This window comes from Scardinius erythrophthalmus, assembly GCF_964197995.2.
Source record: "Scardinius erythrophthalmus genome assembly, chromosome: 22".
NCBI lineage: Eukaryota > Metazoa > Chordata > Actinopteri > Cypriniformes > Leuciscidae > Scardinius > Scardinius erythrophthalmus.
The window spans coordinates 3,480,128-3,501,864 of NC_138242.1; the positions used below are offsets into that span (position 1 = coordinate 3,480,128).

At 38.6% G+C, this 21,737-nt stretch overlaps 1 protein-coding gene across 5 annotated transcripts in view; it reads right to left on the reverse strand.

Annotated features, from left to right (window-relative positions):
* The window catches only part of rreb1a (ras responsive element binding protein 1a), a 63,541-nt gene that overhangs the window by 11,043 nt on the left and 30,761 nt on the right, over positions 1 to 21,737 (reverse strand). For 2 of the 5 annotated variants that reach the window (XM_081352195.1, XM_081352196.1), the window contains 6 exons: positions 13,135 to 13,251; positions 12,738 to 12,967; positions 7,109 to 7,198; positions 6,268 to 6,431; positions 861 to 1,011; positions 619 to 761 (listed from right to left, as the gene is read on the reverse strand). In XM_081352195.1, coding sequence (XP_081208321.1) covers positions 619 to 761; positions 861 to 1,011; positions 6,268 to 6,431; positions 7,109 to 7,198; positions 12,738 to 12,967; positions 13,135 to 13,251 — 895 coding nt within the window. Of the gene's footprint in view, positions 1 to 618; positions 762 to 860; positions 1,012 to 6,267; positions 6,432 to 7,108; positions 7,199 to 12,737; positions 12,968 to 13,134; positions 13,252 to 13,382; positions 13,476 to 21,737 lie in introns of those variants that run through there. The other 3 variants (XM_081352199.1, XM_081352198.1, XM_081352197.1) reach the window with 2 other exon arrangements.

Sequence of the window (21,737 nt, forward strand, 5' to 3'; positions counted from 1 at the left end):
TGCAAATTTTAAAAATAGAATAACTCGGTGTAGGCAACACCGATTTTTGTAGTTGTTCTTTGTATTGACAGCACTCCAAATGTACAAAAAAATGAGCTCAATGTTAAAATTGACCGGAGTTCTCCTTTAAAATCCAAACTCTGACACTCAGAAGGCCAAACCTGTAAAACAAGATGGAAGATTTCTATCTGAACCAAACCGAAATGTTTTTTTTTTTAACATGTAGCACAATATAAAAGGCAAATCCCAATGAAACTAAATCCCTTGCTTATATAGTTAATAAGCAAGAGGAGTTGCCCCCTCTGTATTCGGATGTGTTAAATTATGACTGTACCAGCACAAAGCATGCCACCATATCTCCCAGCAACTGCAGGGATCCAGCCTAAAGCCCCAGCTATTGGCGTCTCCCTGCAATACAACTCTCACCTCAAACAAAAGGGACAACATTCCTGTCTGAGCTTAATGGACAGCTATAATATACTGAACAGAAAACCGAGTGTAGGAAGGGCCAAAACTGTTCCATTGTCTAACTCTAAACATTCCTTTGTTATCAAGCCTGAAATAAATTCATGCCTCTTCACAACAATACATTTACTATCCTGATGCATGTGTTTGTACCTCAGTGTAGTGTCAGGATGGGTCTCCATGTGGGTGTCAAAGTCGTTTCTGCATGTGAGGTTCTTGAAGCAGATAGGACAGGTCAAAACTTCCTCCTGTCCTTTGTTCAAACTCTGCTCATCTGCCCCACTATCCTCCAGGACCTGCAGCACACAGGTCACTGTCAGCTATTTGTAGCTTAATTTGGGAGCACCGTCCTGGGGTGCAGATAGCACTGGGTAAGATGGTGGATCCACACTTACCTTTTTGCTGGATGGCTCCTCTGTCTTCTCTCGGTCTTCATCTGGGTTTAGTTTGCGTTTGGTTGCAGAGGGACGTCGTCGCTTAGGTGGAGAAAGAGTCGGACTGTTGGGGATGGAGCTGGCAGAGTCCTTCTCGTGGATCTTCATGTGTCTGAAAACAGGTAAAAGAGTCCTTTAAAACTGCATGTTGGGTGTTAACAAACCAGCTGTCACAGATTGTTTAGCGATAATCACAAATGATTCTGATCTTTGAAAAATGCTTGGGCATCTGTGGAACTAATGCTTGGGAAGTAGTTGCATCTTGAGGACATTTCCAGCTGCCTCCCACCAGTTTGATGGATGAGTAATTAATGAATAATATTCTAGAAATTTAGGGTAGAGGAACCCCTGTTCATCCCAATGGGAGCCAACAGAAATGACTGTAATGGGATGATGCTAATGGCCTGGAAACTCCTGCAATTATCTCGCAGACTCTATATGTGCATATGTGAAGTCCAAGATGGCGGGTTGAGATCAGCGGAAGAGAACGGTAATGTTGCATGGAGAGGGTAGGAGTTGATCCTCTATTTTCCAGAGAGATCCTGAGGAAACCAGTGAGGATACAAAGGAAGTGGAGGCCCAAAGAAATCAGGATGCCTGACTTAAGTAACAGCTTCAAGCCCACTGTTGGCTAAAATATCACATACACTATTCATTTAGTCTTTCATTGAACTCACACAGAGGCAAAAAGATTTATATTTATTGTACAATCAAAGATTACATGTCAGTGAAACATCGTAAGTTTATATCTGTGTATCTATAAAAGTTTATCTTATGAAAGTACTTTGGAAGTGTACATGCATGTGCAAGTGTAAAAAAGGTCAGACATCCCATGGTCTTGCCGGTCTCAGTTTTCACTCTGCAGTCAGTGGTTTATTAATAGCAAGCAGCATGTTGGACACTCGTGTGAGGATCTGAAAGGCTGCTATATCTCTCTGCTCTGGACTCTGACCTTGCCTTTGACCAATCACAGAAAACCAACAATGCCAAGTCAGCAAACTGTGATTGGATGGAAATCACCACCACTGTAACCTCATACACAGGATGACAACTTATCCACTGAAAAATACTAATTAGTTCAATATGGCTAGTTTATAATAAGTATATGACTGAATCTGAGTCATGCAGAACAGTTTCAATTAAATTGTAATGAGTAATGTGGAGGTAACATTTTTTCAAATTGCACTAGACTGGAGTTTCCTGGCCTTGAATGAAGGATGTCAATATGGACATTTCATGAGCAAGCTGGCTAATCTGTAAAGGATCATAAAACTTGTTGATGCATAAACAGGTTCATTCCATCCAATCCAAGCATTCCACGGTGTTCCCGCAGACACAGACAGAGGGCACTGTGGTGTCAGAAAGTTACCTCTTTTCCAAGCAATGTCAAAGCAAGGGCACCCCTTTAAACCTATGGCTGTTCAGTGGAGTCGCTAAGACTGAAGGAGTTAAAGCAAATAAAAGCAGCCAATCAGAACACACTTTGACTCTCTTCTGTGAAGTTGTGACCTTTCTCCATGGCAACAGTGACTCCCTCCTTCTCCTCCCAGCCCTCCCCCTCCCCAAACCATGTGATGCTTTGGCACAAGATGGCTGATTCCTTGCCAACTACATGGACAACTTCCTCGGTCATACATGAGGCCTCATAACTATCTGTTAACTTATTTCAGCACTGAAAAAAAAACACTTTCTCACACTGCTCAAATATTTTTCAGGTGTTCATGAATACAATGAAGAGGAAAAAAATGGGGGGGGGGGGGGGAACTATGAAAGAAGTGAATTTATCCAAATATTCTAACATACATTATGTAATTCATAACAAATCACAATTAAACTTTGGCATGTACTTTTGTACTCTGTTTGTGCTAAAGACGTAAGAGATGGGAAGTTTTGCTTGTAAGATTACAACAATTGGCAAAAAAAAAAATATTCCAATTAGTAAGTAACCACCCAGAACACCCTAACAACTACACACTAGCAGCATGACCGCAATTTTTTTTTTTTGCATAGGCAAACAGTGTTTACATTTTCTTTACAGTCATCAAAATTAAAACAGATTACGAAGACCACGAGACAATGAGAAAGAGGAGGAAATGTTATTAGGACAGTAACAGCTGATGTAGTAAATCCAGATTCCCTTCACATCCGTCACAGCACATTCCATGCATATCAAAGGTGGTGTAGTACACCCAATTCCACCCAACAATTTCACTTTACTTCTGCTTACTACCAGATAACTGCAATTTACAGAGAGTCTATTCAAGCCATCCTACCCTGCAGGCCTTTAACAACTTACTAAGAGCTGTCCACACAAATACACACACAGATTCCCCATATGCACTTCACCATCAACCTCCACAACCTTGGGAGGAAGTTCATGTTTACCTCCTCCATCAGCAAGGCCTGCTGGGAGAAGATACCATGACCAAAACTGGGGAAGCGACGGGTGGGGGAGGTGTTTTAAAGTCACCCTTCGCTTCCTGCAACTCTCTCTCTCTCGCTCTCTCTCTCTCCTTAAACAAGAGCAAAACTACATAGCTGACAAACCCAGCTAGTAGCACAAGTACATGACCACCAACATACACAAACAAACCAACGCCTTTTCATTTATCTTTGTGGCACACTCATCCTCTGGGCAACTCTTCAACGCAGTGCCAGGCAAAGGCAGGGTGAGGCCTAAAGGATATAATCAACCAACAAGCTTTCACTTCTCTAAAAAGCAAAAAAAAAAAAAACAAACAGCATATATACTTGAGAAATTCAACTTCTCAAATCATTAGGGCTGTCAAAAATATTATTTTGTGTTTAATATTTTCTATTTAACGTGTACAAACATTTAAATGTAATTAACACAGCATGCCTAGCGTTACAGTATACGATCACATTAAAGCTTCTATATAAACTGATAATCACTTTTTTTTTTGTTTCAAACTCATCATGATCCTCCCACGATTCTGAACAGGCAACTTAAAAAAATGTTAATTGCTGCAGTCTATTAAAAAATTATCAATCTGAATTAATAATTAAAAAAAAATGGTTTGAAATAGAGCTGCACGATTAAACGAATTAACATGAAATCGTGATTAAACCAATTTGGCTTATTGCAATTATGAAATCGATCGCAAAGGTTGCGATTATTTATTATGCGCAGCTTGTTAGTGAAGCACAGCTCTGTAATCAGTAGCCAATGCTGCTCCATCTGAAAGCACTGCGAATTTGAGTCGCTTATAACATGCAATTGAAAAAGCATCATGTGTCTTAATATATTTCCAAACATGAAAAGCATTTATGAACCTCTTGTCCAACAAAAGACATTTAATAACATTTTTTTTACTCCAAACTCACTTCATAACGACAGTTGAGCATCAGTTGGCACACAACATATTTCATAGTATGCTATACAGTGATAAAGGCTATGTCGATTAGCATTGAAGTATAAATATACTTTATAATCATGAAAATACCCAAGAATGCTTAAAGAACAGATAAACCATATATTGTGTGTTTTTTATTAGTGTTTAATTATTAAAAGCATTTCAAAATACTGTTTATTCAGAAAGGGATTTCCCGGAATGATGTGTGTTATCATACTTCTGCAGGGTTTCTGCTCAAGAGCGCCTTCTGGCTTTCAGATGGAGCCGAATTTACTACTGATCACAGAGCTGTGCTTCACTGACAAGCTGTGCATTAAAAAAAAAAAAAAATACCCAGCCTTTGCCAAATCTAGTGCCGTTTCATTTTGATGAATGCAGCCCTAGTTGACTTGCTCATAAATACTTCACTTGTTTCATTACTGGATGAATACAAATACATTTTGGTGGCGTAACGATGCAATCGATACAATCGTTATTTTAAGCGCTATGCTACTTTCAAAAGGTGATTTACTCCATTTTGATCGCTTCTGTAGAAATCAGTGTTTATATCCAAACTATTGGCTAAACTTTTATCCAATTTCTTCTGTGACAACATGAATATTTAACATGGAAATAATGATACTGTGCGGTTGAAAAGAGTGGCTGTTTCGTACCTGATCGCCAACACATATCTGAATGTTCCGGTATGATTTTGTCAAAGGTTTAATAAACACATGTGAATCGTTGTCATTTAAGAATAAGATCGCGTGGGTGTTTGAATCGAGATCGCGATCTTTTAACGATTAATCGTGCAGCTCTAGATCATGCTATCTGGGTTCTGCTCACCTGGTCTGCATTCAAGCGCAATAAGATGAGAACTCACATCGGCTCTCTGTGCGCACACACTCAAATTGCGCAAACAAGCAGTAGCTTCACAGACAGCATGCCAGTACTGCATTGAGTTCTCTTTTCCATCTTACCATGCTTGAACATACCAAAACACTCTTGCAGATGCATAGCAATGCACTAGCAACCACTTAAAGCACCTTAGCAATCCTAGAACACACTAGATGCTACATAGCAATACACTAGCAATCACTTGGAACACATTAGCAACCCAAGAACATCCTAGCAACACCCTGGTAACACACCCCTTCTCATGGTGCTGTGTTTTGCACAACTCACATTTCTTCATGTAAATATCTAGTTTCCACTTGGGTCTCTTTGTTTTAAATTTGGATCAGCATGAAAGCAATTAAGGAATAAAATAACTGCATATGACTTATTTGGCTTGCTCACAAACATATTAAATCCACTAAGACACAAAGTCAATGCTAAGCTTGGGATTACAGCTCATTGTTGAGTATTAAAGCAGAAGGTATGACGACACATTAGGGCGGATGGCCATGCTACTCCTGCACATCTCCCTTCTCTTAAATCACACACACATATACAGTGATGCATCTTACTCATAGCTATCTACAAATGCATTTAAGACACACTGAATTTGAATAATCAACCGTTCACAAAGGTGTGCGACTGTGTATGAAATTATAAACTAAAACCTGTAAAAATAATAAATGGATAATTACACTATTAGCTGAAAGTCAGCATGAAATCAAAATTAACTTTCTAAATAAATGCACAATTCATCAGTATGAATTGGTTTTTAAAAAGGCATTAAAAAAGTTTAGTGTTTTAAAAGAAAAAAAAATTAACTCTCAAAAGAATTTACTGACATAACCATAAGACGAATAAAAGAAATTAACCAATAGTATTACAGCCAACAAATCTTCACACTCTTTCGAAATCTAATTATTTCCCCTTGAATCTTCAATATTCCTCAGAAATTCATTACATTAAATGTGTGCAGTTTCATGTCGTCTTTGAGCAATGCAATCTCCAGTTAAAACAAGATCAATTCTGGCGTGCCATTCAAAATCTTCAACCTTAGGGACACATCTTGGCTCCTGACAGCAAAATGCTCATAATTTTGTTTGAAAACCAAGACTCACCTGTGCATGTTGCCATTGGTAGTGAAAGTCTGATGGCACACACTACATTTGTAGGGTCTCTCTCCACTGTGCACTAGCATGTGACGATCCAGAGAGCTAGCCGAGCTCAGAGACTTCCCGCAGATACTGCAAGAGTGGTCCGCATTCCCACTATCGGTGTTGTGCTGGAAAAAGGAAATTTGGGTCAGCTAACTAACACCATAGGCCAAGTTCTTCAATATATTGTCTTGTCTAACTCTCCCAGGTTGTCTAATGAAGCATATTCTGAAAATACTTGGACAAATGGTACTTGTCTTTATTCCATCTTTGCTGACTTGCATACAGACTTTAAAGGGATGGTTCGGAGTAAAATCAACCTAGAGTCCTTTTTACCATGACATCGAGCCAAACACCCCCCAAACATTATTATCAGTCAAACATTATTAAAGTTAGAGCTTATTTAGAGATATCATCCGGGTGAGCATGAGCCATCAGGCAAGAGTTATTTAAATAAACTCCTGATGTACTTAAAAACTTTCCAATACCTCGTTTTATGAGTACAGAACCAATTTGTACTACTGTAGAAGTTTGGTGCCATTTTGGGCATTATTAGTGGGATAATTTACCAGATACAGCCTTGGATCCATTAGCGCCTGCACTAAGACATCCGGCTGATGTCTCTAAATAAGCTCTAACTTTAATAATGTTCAACCAAGGGGAAAAAAGGCTTCTGGGGGGGGGGTGTTTTGCTCGAGGTCATGGTGCAAAGGACCCTAGGTTGATTTTACTCCGAACCATCCCTTTAAGAAATCAACAGGTATGCAACAGTATATTGAACAAATGAATCAGGTGTGCATGTTACCTGGCGGATGTGCATGGTGAGCTGGTGTTGGGTCTGAAAGCCTTTATCACACAGCGGACAGACAAGTAACCCGCTGTCATCTTTGGCTTCCTGAAACAAATATATACAAGGCAAAATGTCTGAGTTATAGATCTCCATAGTATACATGCAGCATTGTGTTATATTATGTGACAAAGGTGTTTTAAGGCAATTTCACAGCAGAGATTTGGTGCGGACGCAAATCTGATGTCTGGCTGGCACGAAAGCTGTTTTCAGGACTCGGATGCACACCAGAGTCTGTTGACAAATATTTCAAGAGTGTATCTGCTAAAGGTTTGTCAACGTTTTCTGAGCACACGATTACGTACAGTAACTCAAAAATTTGGGGATAGTAAGATTTTTTTGATGTTTTTGAAATAACTTCTGCTCACCAAGGCTGCATTTATTTGATCAAAAACAAAACTGTAATATTGTGAAACATTACAATTTAAATAATATAAAATATTTTAAAACTTAATATATTCCTGTGATGGCAAAGCTGAATTTTCAGCATCATTTTCAGAAAATTTTCAGAATTTTCAGCATCTCCAGTCTTCAGTGTCACATGATTTGATGCTCAAGAAATATTACTGATTATTATGAATGTTGAAAACAGTTGTGCCACTTATTTGAATATATTTTGCAGTATTGTTCAAAAGAACAGTCTTATGTATTTACTGTCCCTTTTGATTACTTTAATGTAGCTTTGCTTATAAAAAAAACATTTAAACACTTAAAAAATAAAGGTTCCATTAAGAACCATTTTTGGTTCCTCAAAGAACCTTTAAGTGATCAGTTCTTAAAATAACCAATTTTTTCCTTAGTGAGAAGAACATTTTAACTTAACTGAAGAACTTTTTTCTCTATATAGAAACTTTTGTGCAATGGAAAGATTACATGGATGCTAAACGTTCTTCACTGAACCATCAATGCCAATATTTTTTATTTTAAGAGTGTAGAGTAGATTAACCTCAAAGCTAAAAGCCACAAAACATATATTAGAAAAATTAACAAATCTTATCCTTCAATGATAAACAATAAAATCCAGTCTTTTCGCATTAACCCCAAATGCCATCGTTAAAAGAGCGTGGGTAAAAACCCATATGCAAGAGGCAGGGAGTGAGGCCTTGTCTTCTGACCTTGAATGTCTTGTCAGAACATGTTGTGTGTGTGAGATACTGAGCTAAATTCACTCTGTTAAATAAACACTTGCTCAGCCCCAGGAGCTACATCAGTCCCTGCAGCACAACCGCCGAGCAGACACTGTACTATTACAAATATACCACCCCAATACAGTTACACTTAAGTGCTCAAGCCTTCTGAATATGGACCACAATCGTGAATCAGAAGACGATTCTGTATTTTTGATGTGGGAGTTTGTGTATTTCATGAAAAGCATCTTGAGGGAGTGAGAACTGCTTCTTCTTTCACCTTCAGTGGAAATCTGTAAGCTGACACCACACATGCTCCCTTCCTTCTGCTGTCGTCGACCGTACGACAGATCATTAACTGAAAGGGTTAGTTCACCCAAAAATGATAATTAGAGAGTCCTCGTGTTGTTCAACCCCGTAAGACTTTTGTTCATCTTCAACACAAATTAAGATATTTTTGATTAAATCTGAGAGCTGTCTCACTCCTCCATAGGCTTCTAGGTTATCAATATCTGCCATCCCAGAAAAGTTAGTAAAGACATTGTTAAAATAGTCCAAGTGACTACAGTGGCTCAACGTTAAGTTTATCAAGCGACGAGAATACTTTTTGTGCGCAAAAACAAACAAAAATAACGACTTTATTCAACTCTTCATGTTCTTCTGTGTGTCTCTGAGTGAGTTCACGTAGTGTAACAGCGCAGCGCTTCTGGGTTGTACGTCAGAACGGAGGCTTACTATTGGCCAGCATCACACACATGACCAGCGTCGGCCAATAGTGAGCCTCCGATCTGACGTACAACCCAGAAGCGCTGCGCTGTTACACTACGTGAACTCACTCAGAGAAACATGAAGAGTTGGAACAACATGAGGGCGAGTAATTACTGACAGAATTTTAATTTTTGGGTGAACTAACCCTTGAACATAACTGCACTGTCCCATTCAGCGAGCCCAGTTCCTGTCCTCACAGATCTGATGCCGTCACATGACAGAACGCCCTATATACTTATGATATGATGTCATAAAATAAGTGTGTAGATATCTCATAATATATATAAAAACAGGGAAGGTGCATGAGTCATCACTAATTCAGCTCTAAATAGATGCCCATGTGATCTACAAACACACAAAGCGGTTCAACTAGACTGGAAAATCTTCTAAAACATCTCTAGGAAGAAACGAGCACTTCCTTTTCCTCTGAAGGCACGTTGGCGTAGAGCTAGTTTTCCTTCTATGACTCTCTTGGCTTCAGTTCAGGACCAGCGAGAGACGATTGTTAAAGCTGACCGTGTTTACCATTCAGCATGTTATGAGGGGAAGTGTCATTCACAGACAATGTTTGCTTTTTTGACCTTAATTGGGAGTAAGAGTTTCGTCATACAAGGAAGTGTCATTCATTTAATCGCTACAATTCATGCATTCTGGTCTGCTTAAAGTTCATAAGTCATTAAATGTGTTATTGCACAATATTTACACTTATTACACTGCCGATCAAAAGTCTGGAATCCTTAAGAATTTTCTTTGAAAGGAATGTAAACAATTTCAGCAAGGACACATTAAATTGATCACAAGTAACAGATTATAAGGAGTATATTTTGAATAAATACTGTTCTTTTGAACTTTCTATTCATCAAAGAATCCTGAAAAAACATGCATTGCGTTTTCCACAAAAATATGAAGCAGCACAACTGTTTTCAACATTGATAATAATCGTGCTTCTTGAGCATCAAATGAGCATCATCATATTAGAGTGATTTCTGAAGGATCATGTGACACTGAAGACTGGAGTAATGATGCTGAACATTCAGCTTTGATCAGGAATTAATTACACTTTACTAATATATATATATATATATATATATATATATATATATATACACACATACATATACATATATATATATATATATATATATATATATATATACACACATACATATACATATATATATATATATATATATGTGTGTATATATATATGTGTGTGTGTATATATATATATGTGTGTGTGTGTGTGTGTGTGTGTGTGTGTGTGTGTGTGTGTGTGTGTGTGTGTGTGTGTGTGTGTGTGTGTGTGTGTGTGTGTGTGTGTGTGTGTGTGTGTGTGTGTGTGTGTGTGTGTGTGTGTGTGTGTGTATATATATATATATATATATATATATATATATATGAATGAAGAGTTCAGATGGGAAAGCCTCTAAGTGCCATCTGAAATTTTCTTCTAGAATCATCATTTTTATCAAGCTCGTATATTTAAGTTCAATAATTTCACTTAAATGGCAATGCAAATTACCTATTAATTGTCATTTAAGTGAAATTACTTAACTTAAATATACAATCTTTACAAAAATGATCATTCTAGAAGAAAACTTCAGACTTAGAGGCTTTTGTATCTGAACTCTTCATATATATTCGACAGTATTTTACAATATTACAGTTTTTACTATATTTTGATCATATAAATGCAGCCTTGGTGAGCAGAGGAGACAGTAGAGTTAAAAAAAAAAAAATCTTCAAAGCGTAGACTTCCAAAGATGATCACAGTTTGATTCAAAAAGTGGATGCAATTCATTTTCCTTGATTACAATTCATAAGGTGCACCTGAGCTAACACCTGTTAGCAACCTTTTTTTACCGGTTTTGTCTGAGCCTATTTGTGCTGTACTTTGGCGCGTCTCTTTATGCTCAGCTAATCCATTAAATTACACAACTCACTGTAAGCTTCTTTACTTTTCCTCAAAAGGAGTGAAAGAGGCCTGAGAACTAGGCTACAGCCTCTCCAGGTGAACCGGCTAAAAGATCCCACCCTCAGATTCCTATTCTGGTCTCTAGATATGACTAACAGTCTTTATAGCAAGTCTATGAGATTTTATAGCTATTGCCCTCCAGACAAAATTAGCCGAATGCAGACTATGTAAATCTGCCAAAAGAGCAACACTCTGATTGGTCAGTTTTTCAAACGGGGAAGGAACTTTCTAACGGGGGAAGGGTGGTTTGGATCCAAAACATCAGAGACTAAACTTCCCCCAGATTTCCTCAGGGGTGTTAAGGGGTTAAAAGTGACACCTGTTGACCCACACAGGAGTGTTAAGGGATGGATTGCATGCTGTAATGGGAGCCATGTGATGCAGCCGTGTGGACAAAAGGTGGATTGAGATGCCAGAAGACCATTTGTCACTTCTCATTTAAAAACAGGATGCTGCATCCATAAAGTCCTTCCCACCTGTACCACTTTCTAACCACAAAAACACATGTATATATACAGTCAAACCAAAAAATATTTAGACACCAGATATAATTTGATTTTTTTTTTACTAGTGGGTGTGACAATATAGTTAATTTATGTAAGTGAGGAGAGCAAAATAAAGTAAACTGTGACATATTATACCCAACAATTCTTCATACAGTGACTACCAGTAAAAAATAAAAATAAAAAATGAGACCAAAAATGATTAAGACACTTTGACACTTTGTTTTTTTTCTTGAACAAACTGACTAAAACTAAAATTAAGCATTGCTTGGTAATTGGTTAAGCTAAACTGGTATTATCTAATTGTGTAGTTAAAGTTAACAGCTGACGGATATTCAACATAATTTATGTGTGAGACAGTCTAACAGAAGGATGGACAAAACCAGAGAAATATCAACTGATTTGATAACTCTTGAGTTCTTGTCATATTTTATTACCATTTTCTAAATTATAGCGGATAAACTGTGATTAATGTGAGAAATGTTGAAGGTGTCTGAATAAATCTTGGTTTGACTGTATATGCACCAGCTATTCATTATTTAGTGCTGTATTATTAGGATTAGTGTGTTCCATTATCCATTATAGTAAATTAAAAATAGTATGTCAAATGTGCAAGGATGACCGTTGAGTCTTTGAATGTATGATAAACCAAAAATTAACAATGAATTTTAAGGTAATGAATATAGCTAGATTTTAAAACTTACATGCAAACACAATGACGTGGTAGTAAGCCACAGTGGCATACAAACTCAAACCTATCAACTTTCTCCTCAGCAGCAAAGTACAAACTTTTGTATAGTAGAAGTATGCTAATTGGAATGCAGCCAAGGACATTGCCACGGCTCGTCTGATTGGTTAATATGGGGACTGAGTCAGCATGAGTTTGTTTGTTTTTTGAGATTATGAATCAGTGTTAGAAATTCAGGGTTGAGTTTGGATCATAAATACATCTTCTGTTTTAGAGCCCCAAACAGTTCTTGTTTCCGACATCAACACTGCATCTGTTGCACAAAATACTAAGAAACATTTATAAAAATATAGAAACGTAATTCATTGCTTTCCTTCTATTTTACCGTTTTATATATATATATATATATAATAAATTGCATGTATGCATGTAAATCCACATATACATAACACTTCCTGTTTTCTGATTCTATTTGATTTAGCACATATGTATGAGACCTTCGCCCTTACTCTTCATAACCTCTTACCTGGATCTTTCTTCCACTGCGGTTGGTGCTGGGGCTTTTGACTGGCACCTTATTGGGCGTGGTGTGAGCGGAGTCTACTACGTCGTTAAGTTGAGGTGCTTTCATCACAGTGCTCATCATGGAGTTAATGGGAGACAAGTCCACTCCATCGGCTACATGCATCTCTCCATCTGCTCTATTCTGTCCATTCTCCCATTCATTTCCTTCCTCCTCTACACTGGCAGAACCCTCTGTGGATGTTTTAATTTCTTTGCATTAATGGCAGACAGACAGAAGGATAGAACGATAGATAGCATGATAGACAGGTAGGTAGATAGGTAGGTAAATAGACAGAACAATAGATAGGTAGATAGAATGATAGATAGATAGAACGATAGATACGTAAATAGATTTCTACCTGTGTGTGTTTCTGTGGGGGCGGGGCTCTGGACATCATCGCTTTGCTCCACCTTTTCTGCAGTTTGGGTGCAAATTGCGGATTCTGTTCTCGTCTCCTCCTTTGAATTTTCCATAACTATGGAGAAAATAAAGAAAAAATGGATGCAGATAAGCCAAGGTTGCTCTGAGTGCACTGGAAGTCATGCTTATATTCAAATAGTCTTGCAATAAGTTTCATAAAATCATAAATGATAAAAATATTCTAACTTCATGAGCAGAAAATAGCTAGTTAGAGAACAGCTTCCTTGTCTAAAGCATCTAAATCGAGAGAGAAACGGTTTGAGAAGGGAAAACTGTTCAGCTGTACACTACACAGGGCACTTTCCCAGTCAGCAGAACATGATGTGTGTTCTCTAGATGAGGCACAGTACACACATTCTCTTGGTGCTTTATGGCTCCAGCACCTGTCTGAGCGGGAGTGTGTCTGCCCGGCTCATGAGCGCACGAACACAAGAGCTTAAGAGTCGTCATACACCAAAGTTTGATGTCATTAACTGAAGTTTGAAGCTTCATTCTGTATTCCACATCCACACTTTCACAAAATAACACGTTTTTGCATTCCACTTTGGTACTTTTTTATTGTTTTTCTATGTGAACATGCACTAGTTGAACAACCATTGCTCTTGCATTTCACATCTTTAGCAGAGACTCTCACATGACAGCGTTCTAAAAACAGGTTACATTTTAACCTAATAGGTTAGGTTAAAATAAGAAATAAGAGATGCTTGGGCATCTCAAGATCTTGCGTTTTTCTATTCCACGGCTCTCGTTTCATGTTTGTTTTTTTGTTTGGTTTTTCTGTGAATGGGCCCTTATTTACACTGAATTTCCCATCCTTGACATCCACTCTCTTTTTTTTTTAAATATAGTTTTTTTTTGCTGATTTTTGCCTTTTGTGACAGAACAGTAGAGAGTTGACAGGAAGCGAGGTGGGAGAAAGACGGGGGATGGGATCGGGAATGGTCCACGAGCCGGGACTCGAACTGGGGCGCTACATGTTGGCGCAATGACCACGAGGCCATCGGCGCCGACGACATACAAAATCTTTGTGAAATATGCACAACTTGTGACTTTCCTAGCCAAGTTTAAGAAATAACTGATCTGATTGGGTTAAGCAACTTGCAACATCATAGGCAAACTGAATAGGGTGTGGCCTATGAAACTATGACTGGTTTCACCCAATTTTCGGACAACTACAAACGACCACACAGGCATATCTCTGCTTTGGTGGGTGTTGGCCTGGCAGATGGCTGTAGATGCTAATCTGGATGAGCAGGGGGGAGGGGGGAGGGGGGGGGTGTTTAAGCGGTACTTCTAAGATGGGGAGGTCATGAGGGCTTCATTCCTGTGGGGATGATGAGAGATGCTAAATGTACTTTGGCCTAAAACATGCTGGTTATGATTCGACAAGTGTGCTAATGACTAAAGAGTTTGCTAAAGTGGTAAAATTAAGGAGGGAGAGTTGTGGAAAGAGGAAGAATGGGAAAAACAGAGTTGGGAGGGGAAAAAAGATGGAGAAAGAACAAGCAAGCGAAAGACTCTCTCTTTGCTAATTGCCGTTTCCCCATCCACAACCACACAGGAAGCTCCTCTGCAGTCTGGGCAACTTCCTCTTTTGGAGAGAGGACAAGGGAATGCGAGTGTGTGTGTGCGTGACGAGGCAGTTGGACAACAGGATCTGCTGTTGGCTGGACCAGAACAGCATGGTAGATATAATCAGGGATGGCCAACTCTGCACCAATAAGTGAAACTTCACATATGCCTTGTAGCCAAATGGAGGTAAACCAAATTCCTCCAAAAACAGCCCGCTAGTCTAGCGCTAAATGCGGATAGAGCTCCTCTTCTGAGTCCTTGCTCCTCAAAATAACCAAAGTGGGGGTTGACAAGTGTGTTCATCAACCAAACATCACTGTAGTGACAACAAATAAAAAACAAAATAGGAAAGTATGTCATAGAGAAGACTGTCATGAATGTCCTTGCAGTTTTTGCAGTCATGAAGTTTGTTATTAATCCAATGTCGTACCTACCCATTTCGGACGCATCATGTGTCAAAGTTATTAAGTCTTAAGATATTGGCTAAGTTGGCCTTTTTATGACAAGGCAAGTTAGTTCAGATTGTAAAATTTCATGTGGCATGACTCCCCAAAGATGTAATGGTAATTATGGGTTAAAAATTCATGATATTTGTATAAAAAAATACTTTTAACTTGAAAGATACTTTTTAAAAACTTTTTGGAAAAATAACGATTGCCATGTGCAAGGAAAATATTAATACTTTTTTTACTCGAATTTCATCAGTTTGTCAATGCTTTCAGTTAAATTTAAAAGAAAGGGTTAGAACAAAAAACTTTCACAAGAATAAAAAGCATTATCTGTTAACTTGGAGTGCATTGAAGGGAAGTTGTATACAAGCCACCAATCACACTAAAGAGTGTCTGTATGTCTGTTTTCCCTCATTAGACAAGATTAGCCACTCCTCTGATAGAACGTTTGCATGATGGGCGGGACGTTTTTTTGCTGGAAAAGGAAAAGTGGTTGATTTTTGGGGCGGGGGATATACTAGTATTATGTACTGAAGAGAGAAACAGAAAGACACTGAAAACAAGAAGATCACAGTGGGAAAAGGGAAAGGAAGGAAAACCTGTATTCGTAGAGATGGGTGTGGAAAGTCAAGCGAGATACTGTTGGGTTCTGTTGATGATTAGAGGTAGAAAGACAAGAGATTACACAACAGCAGGGCAGGTTTCGAGTTGTGCAAGGATTTGGGGTGGGGGTTTGGGGCGAGAGTGAGTGAGACAGAGTTGTACTTGTCATAAGATTCTCACTCCTTTGCCGGGAGATAGTGGAGGTGGAGGGAGTTGGGGGGCTGCTGTTACTACATCTGTTCCCACCCATCACTCTCACTATCCTGCGCACACACACACACACACACACACACACACACACACACACACACACACACACACACACACACACACACACAAAGACAGAAAGAGGTTCTTGCACATCCTTGTTAAAACAAGTCAAACTCTGGGAAAGCAGAGATGATTCGTTGACACTATGAGCGGAGAAAATGTTCAGGATGTGTTTGCGTGTGCTTGAGTTTATGTGAGCTTCTTGAGTGTTTTTGTGTTAGTCAGAAGCACACAAGGGTGGAAAAGTCCTCACACGATGCCAAACCGAGCAAACAAGAATGCCTCTGCTTTTCCCTCTCTCTGTCTCACTCCATCTTGTTTCGTCTTCCATCTGTCCCTCACTGCTTTTCCTCTTTCATCCTAGTTAAAAACACATTTTTTCCTCTAAATTATTCTAAAATGAGTTGAGGTTGACTAAATTGACAGCATTTCTTTACAACCCGATTTTTTATTTTATTTTTTCACAACAGGGAGTCAGTTGGAATTAGCCACTAGCTATAACCATAGTTTTCTTCTGGAAAAACTTAAATGAGGTATTAGAAAAGTAGCTGAAATATTTACCAAACTAACACGACAAGCATTCAAATTCTTATAATTCTTGTTGGGGGTTGTTTCTTGGAATCAAAAAGGTTGAGAACTTCTGTTTTTACATGTACAGCCAACACATTTGTGATGCTACACAATTGGCGAAAAGTTGGTTTCCGCTCGACAATTGAAATTTTCAATAGCTTGTCCTACTTTACCTCGGGACACACATATGACACTGCCAAATAGTACAAATAGCACCTGACTATTTATTGGAGAAGCATTCCTAATCTAAATTTACCTTAAAACTTGGGCCTGAAGCCAAAGCATCCCCCTCTAGCCACAAACTCAAGTCACCAATGCACGATTTAGTCAAAAACCTTGACATTACAAGAGCTTTTCCTTCCTTATATGATGCCTCCAGCCTACATTCAGTGGGAGCTCTAATTAAAGTAATTGGCCTGGCTTCTGGGATGCAAATGACAGAGCCGAGGTGGGTTGGGCTTTTCAAGGATGGCTGTCAGACAATAGCTCCAAGCCAAACTGACAAAAGTGACACATGCACTTTAAAAGCAAACAGATATTGCATGGAGCGACCGTTCGGTTCACTGTTTTTAGTCTTGAATAGCTTTTAGAAAGGGAAAGGATGAAGATATAAAAGTTCTTCCTGAGTGGGAGAAAGCTAAAATGGGGTTTGTTTGCTCAACAACAACAACAAAAAAAAAAACGCTTTGTGGTTAAATTGAGAAATAGTAGAGAGGTCTGCAATGAGGCGAGGGGGTTGAGATTGCAAAAAATCCAGTGACCATATGTTGGCTGTTTATTATAGCTTTCAGTGTCTTCCTTAACATCGCAGCGCTCAAAAGGAAACAGACGAAATGCAGACTCTTGTGTGAAATAAGTAGTAGCTAACAAAGATAGACGAGGCAGTAGAGGAAGGAAGCTACACTCCCGGAAACTAAACATCCCAAGATCTTGGTGTAAAAGAAGAGTTTCAGAGTAGCCATTCTCTCCCACCTCGCATCTGTCCTCCCTACCAATCATATGTTTGAGTGACTCAAACTGGGGCCTATTGAGCCAGAATCTTGTCCTGACTTGCCAGACCGAGCTTCACAAATCCTCTCACACAAACTGACTCCTGATGACAAAGGCGGCGCATTCGGTCACCAACATTTTGAGCACACCTCTTGTTTTAGTTTATGGAGTGGTGTGCAGCCTGCCAGCTTGAACTTTTCACGTTCAGTCTCTCTTACTCTCTAAGGGCAAAGATCAGGGTATCAGTAGAGCACTATGTTTACAGAGAGAAAGAGAAAGGGGGCTGGTTTGGGGCCAAACTAGGACAGAGTGGAAGGAATATTACTAGTACTCCCTCTCTTACTCACGTAAATCACACTCTTTCGCCCGCTCATTCGAATGTCATTCGCCCTAGAGATGACCATTGAGTCTTACACAAGCTCTTTCCAGCCACATTCACACAGCAACAGAGTACTGTGGTCAGTCCTGTACTAGAGTTTTTAATATGGTTACGTTCAGACACAATTCATCTATTTACAACCGCATTCTATAACCAAACTCACACCCAACTTTTTTCCGTTGTTCATCCCTCGGCATAAACTATCATCATTTGGTATCGCTGCTCCCACTCTCTGGAATTCTATTCCCAGACACATTCGCGACCTTCCATCATTACATGATTTCAAAACCCACCTTAAAACATATCTTTTTGCTTCTTGTTTGTCTGATCCCTGACTTTAAGATCTGATTCTTGTCATGTTTATCTATTTAAGTTTATCCATATTGTGTCTCTGTCTACTGTCATGTTTATTTGTATCATATTGTAAAGTGACCTTGAGTTTGCAGATAGGCGCTATATAAAATAAACATATTATTATTATTACAACTTTATTCTCAGAAAACCTGTGCTGTGTGAAGGGAACTGGACTGGACAACTAGTTATCTGTCATGTCCTACGTCATAAAGTGCGAGAGAGCTGCTCTATGCTGCACAAACGTGTGTCTACTGTGTGTTTTGGGTTTTATGTGTGTATTCGGTAACTTACAGCGATGGAGATATGAGCTGTGTGTCATCTTAGGTTTTAGATCCAGTCACTGTTCTCCACAGGAGCCACTTCTGTCAGTTTTGTGTTCTACGCACGACTCAAATGCTTGGCTCTCATGACACTAATATAAAAGCTGCTGTCAGTTAATGAAGATTTGACAGATGAACTTGCACGCTTTGGACTCTTCTCGTGCCAAAAAAGATAAGACTTTAGTTTCATGGACACCACCATCTTTGATATTACTTTGGTCAGTGTGGTTACTGGCAAGCGAATACAGGCTTGACTTCCGTTTGAACGTTCATACAGACTGAATTTAAAACGCTACTGTAAGATTCTGCTTGAACGGGACATTTCGAGACTCACACACCTGTAAGTAAATGCAATTGTCAATCCCAAAAACTGACAGTCTGAAGGTAGCCTCCCTCTCTGAGATGGGAATAAGCCTCTTATCTTAACGTAATGGCCTACTGAACTAGCTTTGTACTCGAGGCAAAACACAATGGGACTTTATAAACCCTGTCCAAAGTAAAAAGAAATGTCCTGAAGCAAAAATGTCCCCTTATCAGGGTATATTGTGTGGCCATCCACTATGAAAATTACAGCAATCGGGCAAATCCTGTAACCTGATCCACACGAATGGTGAGTTTCCAAGACTATTAAAAGCTGTAATTAAGCAACAAATTTGAGATGCATCCTGTTAAATTTGGCATGGAGACTTTTCTTCCCTATTGTGATGTATATCCGAGTGAAACAGCTTCACAAACAAGCAAAGAAATGTAGAGCTGGACCTAATGTCATTTTCTAAGTGCTCTTATCGTTTCATGGTGACTAAGCTTTTTGTTGGGGTTGAAATATTGAGATCCAACATTGCAAGTCAGATACAATAAAACAGCAATGTTTATAATAGATGCACTTTTAAGGAAATTCATAAACAACACAACAATAATGCAGAATGTAGGGGTCTCTAGATTTGTTTTAGTACCCACAATTGTCACCAGGTTTCCAATTCAGATTAATACAATTAAAAATCAGTAAACTACCGAAAATGTATGGTTTAATGCGACATCAAGTCTTGTGGGCTTCATGCCAGTAGGTTGTGATAAGTCTCCATCTTGAAAGTGAGTGGTTTGGAAGACATGTAAGAGAAGGATTCAGGGTGTTACAGAGAGCAAACTGAACTTGACTAACCAAAGAACTACCAGATAATATATTTAAACTACCATGATTCCACAATTAATCACATGTGATCAAAACAGTCTAAATCTAGTAGTGTGAGAAAAACAGACCTCTTATTAAATACTTCCTCAATAAAATCAGTTCAATGCCCCAAGAGCAGAACAGAAACAGATATGCTAAGCAAAAAAATAATACAAAAAATGGGTGGCTAAGCACAAACACACACTAACACACTGTAAAGATCTTCCAAGAAACAACAGCATCAAAATAGTTTATGCTCAGTTACTGTTTACTGGCTTTTTTTTATACTCAAAATGATTCTCCATCACTGTAAATCTCAGTTGTTTTCATAAAATTATTCACAAGCTAAACTGTGACTGTTTATGGTAAAGTATCACGTTTATCTCTGAACCTGCAGCCTCTCAAACAGGTTTTTGGTGGATGACAGACTGCCTCACCTATCAAAGACGCCTCAGGCCTAAACCACCATACAACCACAAGCTCAAAATCCCACCAAAAAACCTATGAAACAAAGTGAAACAACCATATCACACATCATGATAGAAAAGTTTCACTGAGTAGAAAAGGTGGATTTTGGCCGATTTGAGAGCATTCACTTTTATCTTGGCGACATCTAATGAATTTTGTTATCATTGTTACATGCCCTGTCGGTATGTGATGAATGGTTCGGTCCTGTTCAGTGACTTTTAACAAATGCGCCACAAGTCTGAGCTTGGGGAACTGCAGGCGATCGAAAGCATGGCTTGAGCAATAAGCCATGACTCAGAATCACTGGAGTCAGAGGTTAGTTTGAGCACATCACCTCTTTGGTTTAGTCTAATAATGATAAGCAACAATCTAACAGCCCTAAGAGTTTCACAGCACAACACTGGTGAAACAAAGAGAATGATTTAACTGTGAGAGCAGATGAACGAGCTTACTGTATATAATTCAGTACTTTTGTGTAAAACAATGTGTCTTTGGGAGCATCATACTTTCACCTAGATAGCACAGCTGTTTTACAGAAGAGAATGTTGACCTTTGACCCCGCTACCTGAGAACACTGCAGGACGAGCAGCCGAAAATGTAGCTAGCAACTCTCATTTAGGCTGAACTATGGACTGAAGCTATTTTTACAGAAAAAAAAAAAACATTTTTCCTTCAAGGCTCAATTTGTTAACATTAGTTAATGCAATAGTTAACATAAAATAACGACGATGAATGCTTTTACAGCATTTATCAATCTTGGTTAATGTGACTTTCTAGCTAATTAGATAAACAAATGCATTTAACATTTAAAAAATAATATATATAAATATATGTACAATTGTTAGTTCATGTTAGCTAATGTTAAAATTATTGTAAAGTAAAGTGTTACGACAATGCTAGTTTCTATCTTTATCTTTGACGTTGCACAGCTTTATCAATGCCTGAACTGAAGACAATTGAAGTCAACTTCCATTTGGTTTGAAGATTGGCCTTTGTCTGGCATTTTGTCTTTACATCTTTTCAATTTTTTTTCCTTTACGGCAACAATCACAAATACATATTTCAGATTCCTTCCTGCATCTGATGCCAAGTCATGTTTGTAACTAACCACCCAACCTGAACCAAAAAAACATCATGTTTTCAGCACAAGTGTTTTAAAACAAGACAACGCAGCACTGATAGATCCCAGCTTCATGCAGAGGACGTTAGTGTGTGTATATGAAGTCTCATGAGCTGAAAGCAGATTACAAGTTCAAGCTTAAGGATTCCCGTGCTTTTATGAAGCAAAATAATAAACTGTAACTTGACAAACAGGAGATTCGCACATCTGTTTTGTTTACCTAACTCATTTCTAAATGGATCCAAAGCGGCATACATGGCTAGCTTGACTGTTTTTGG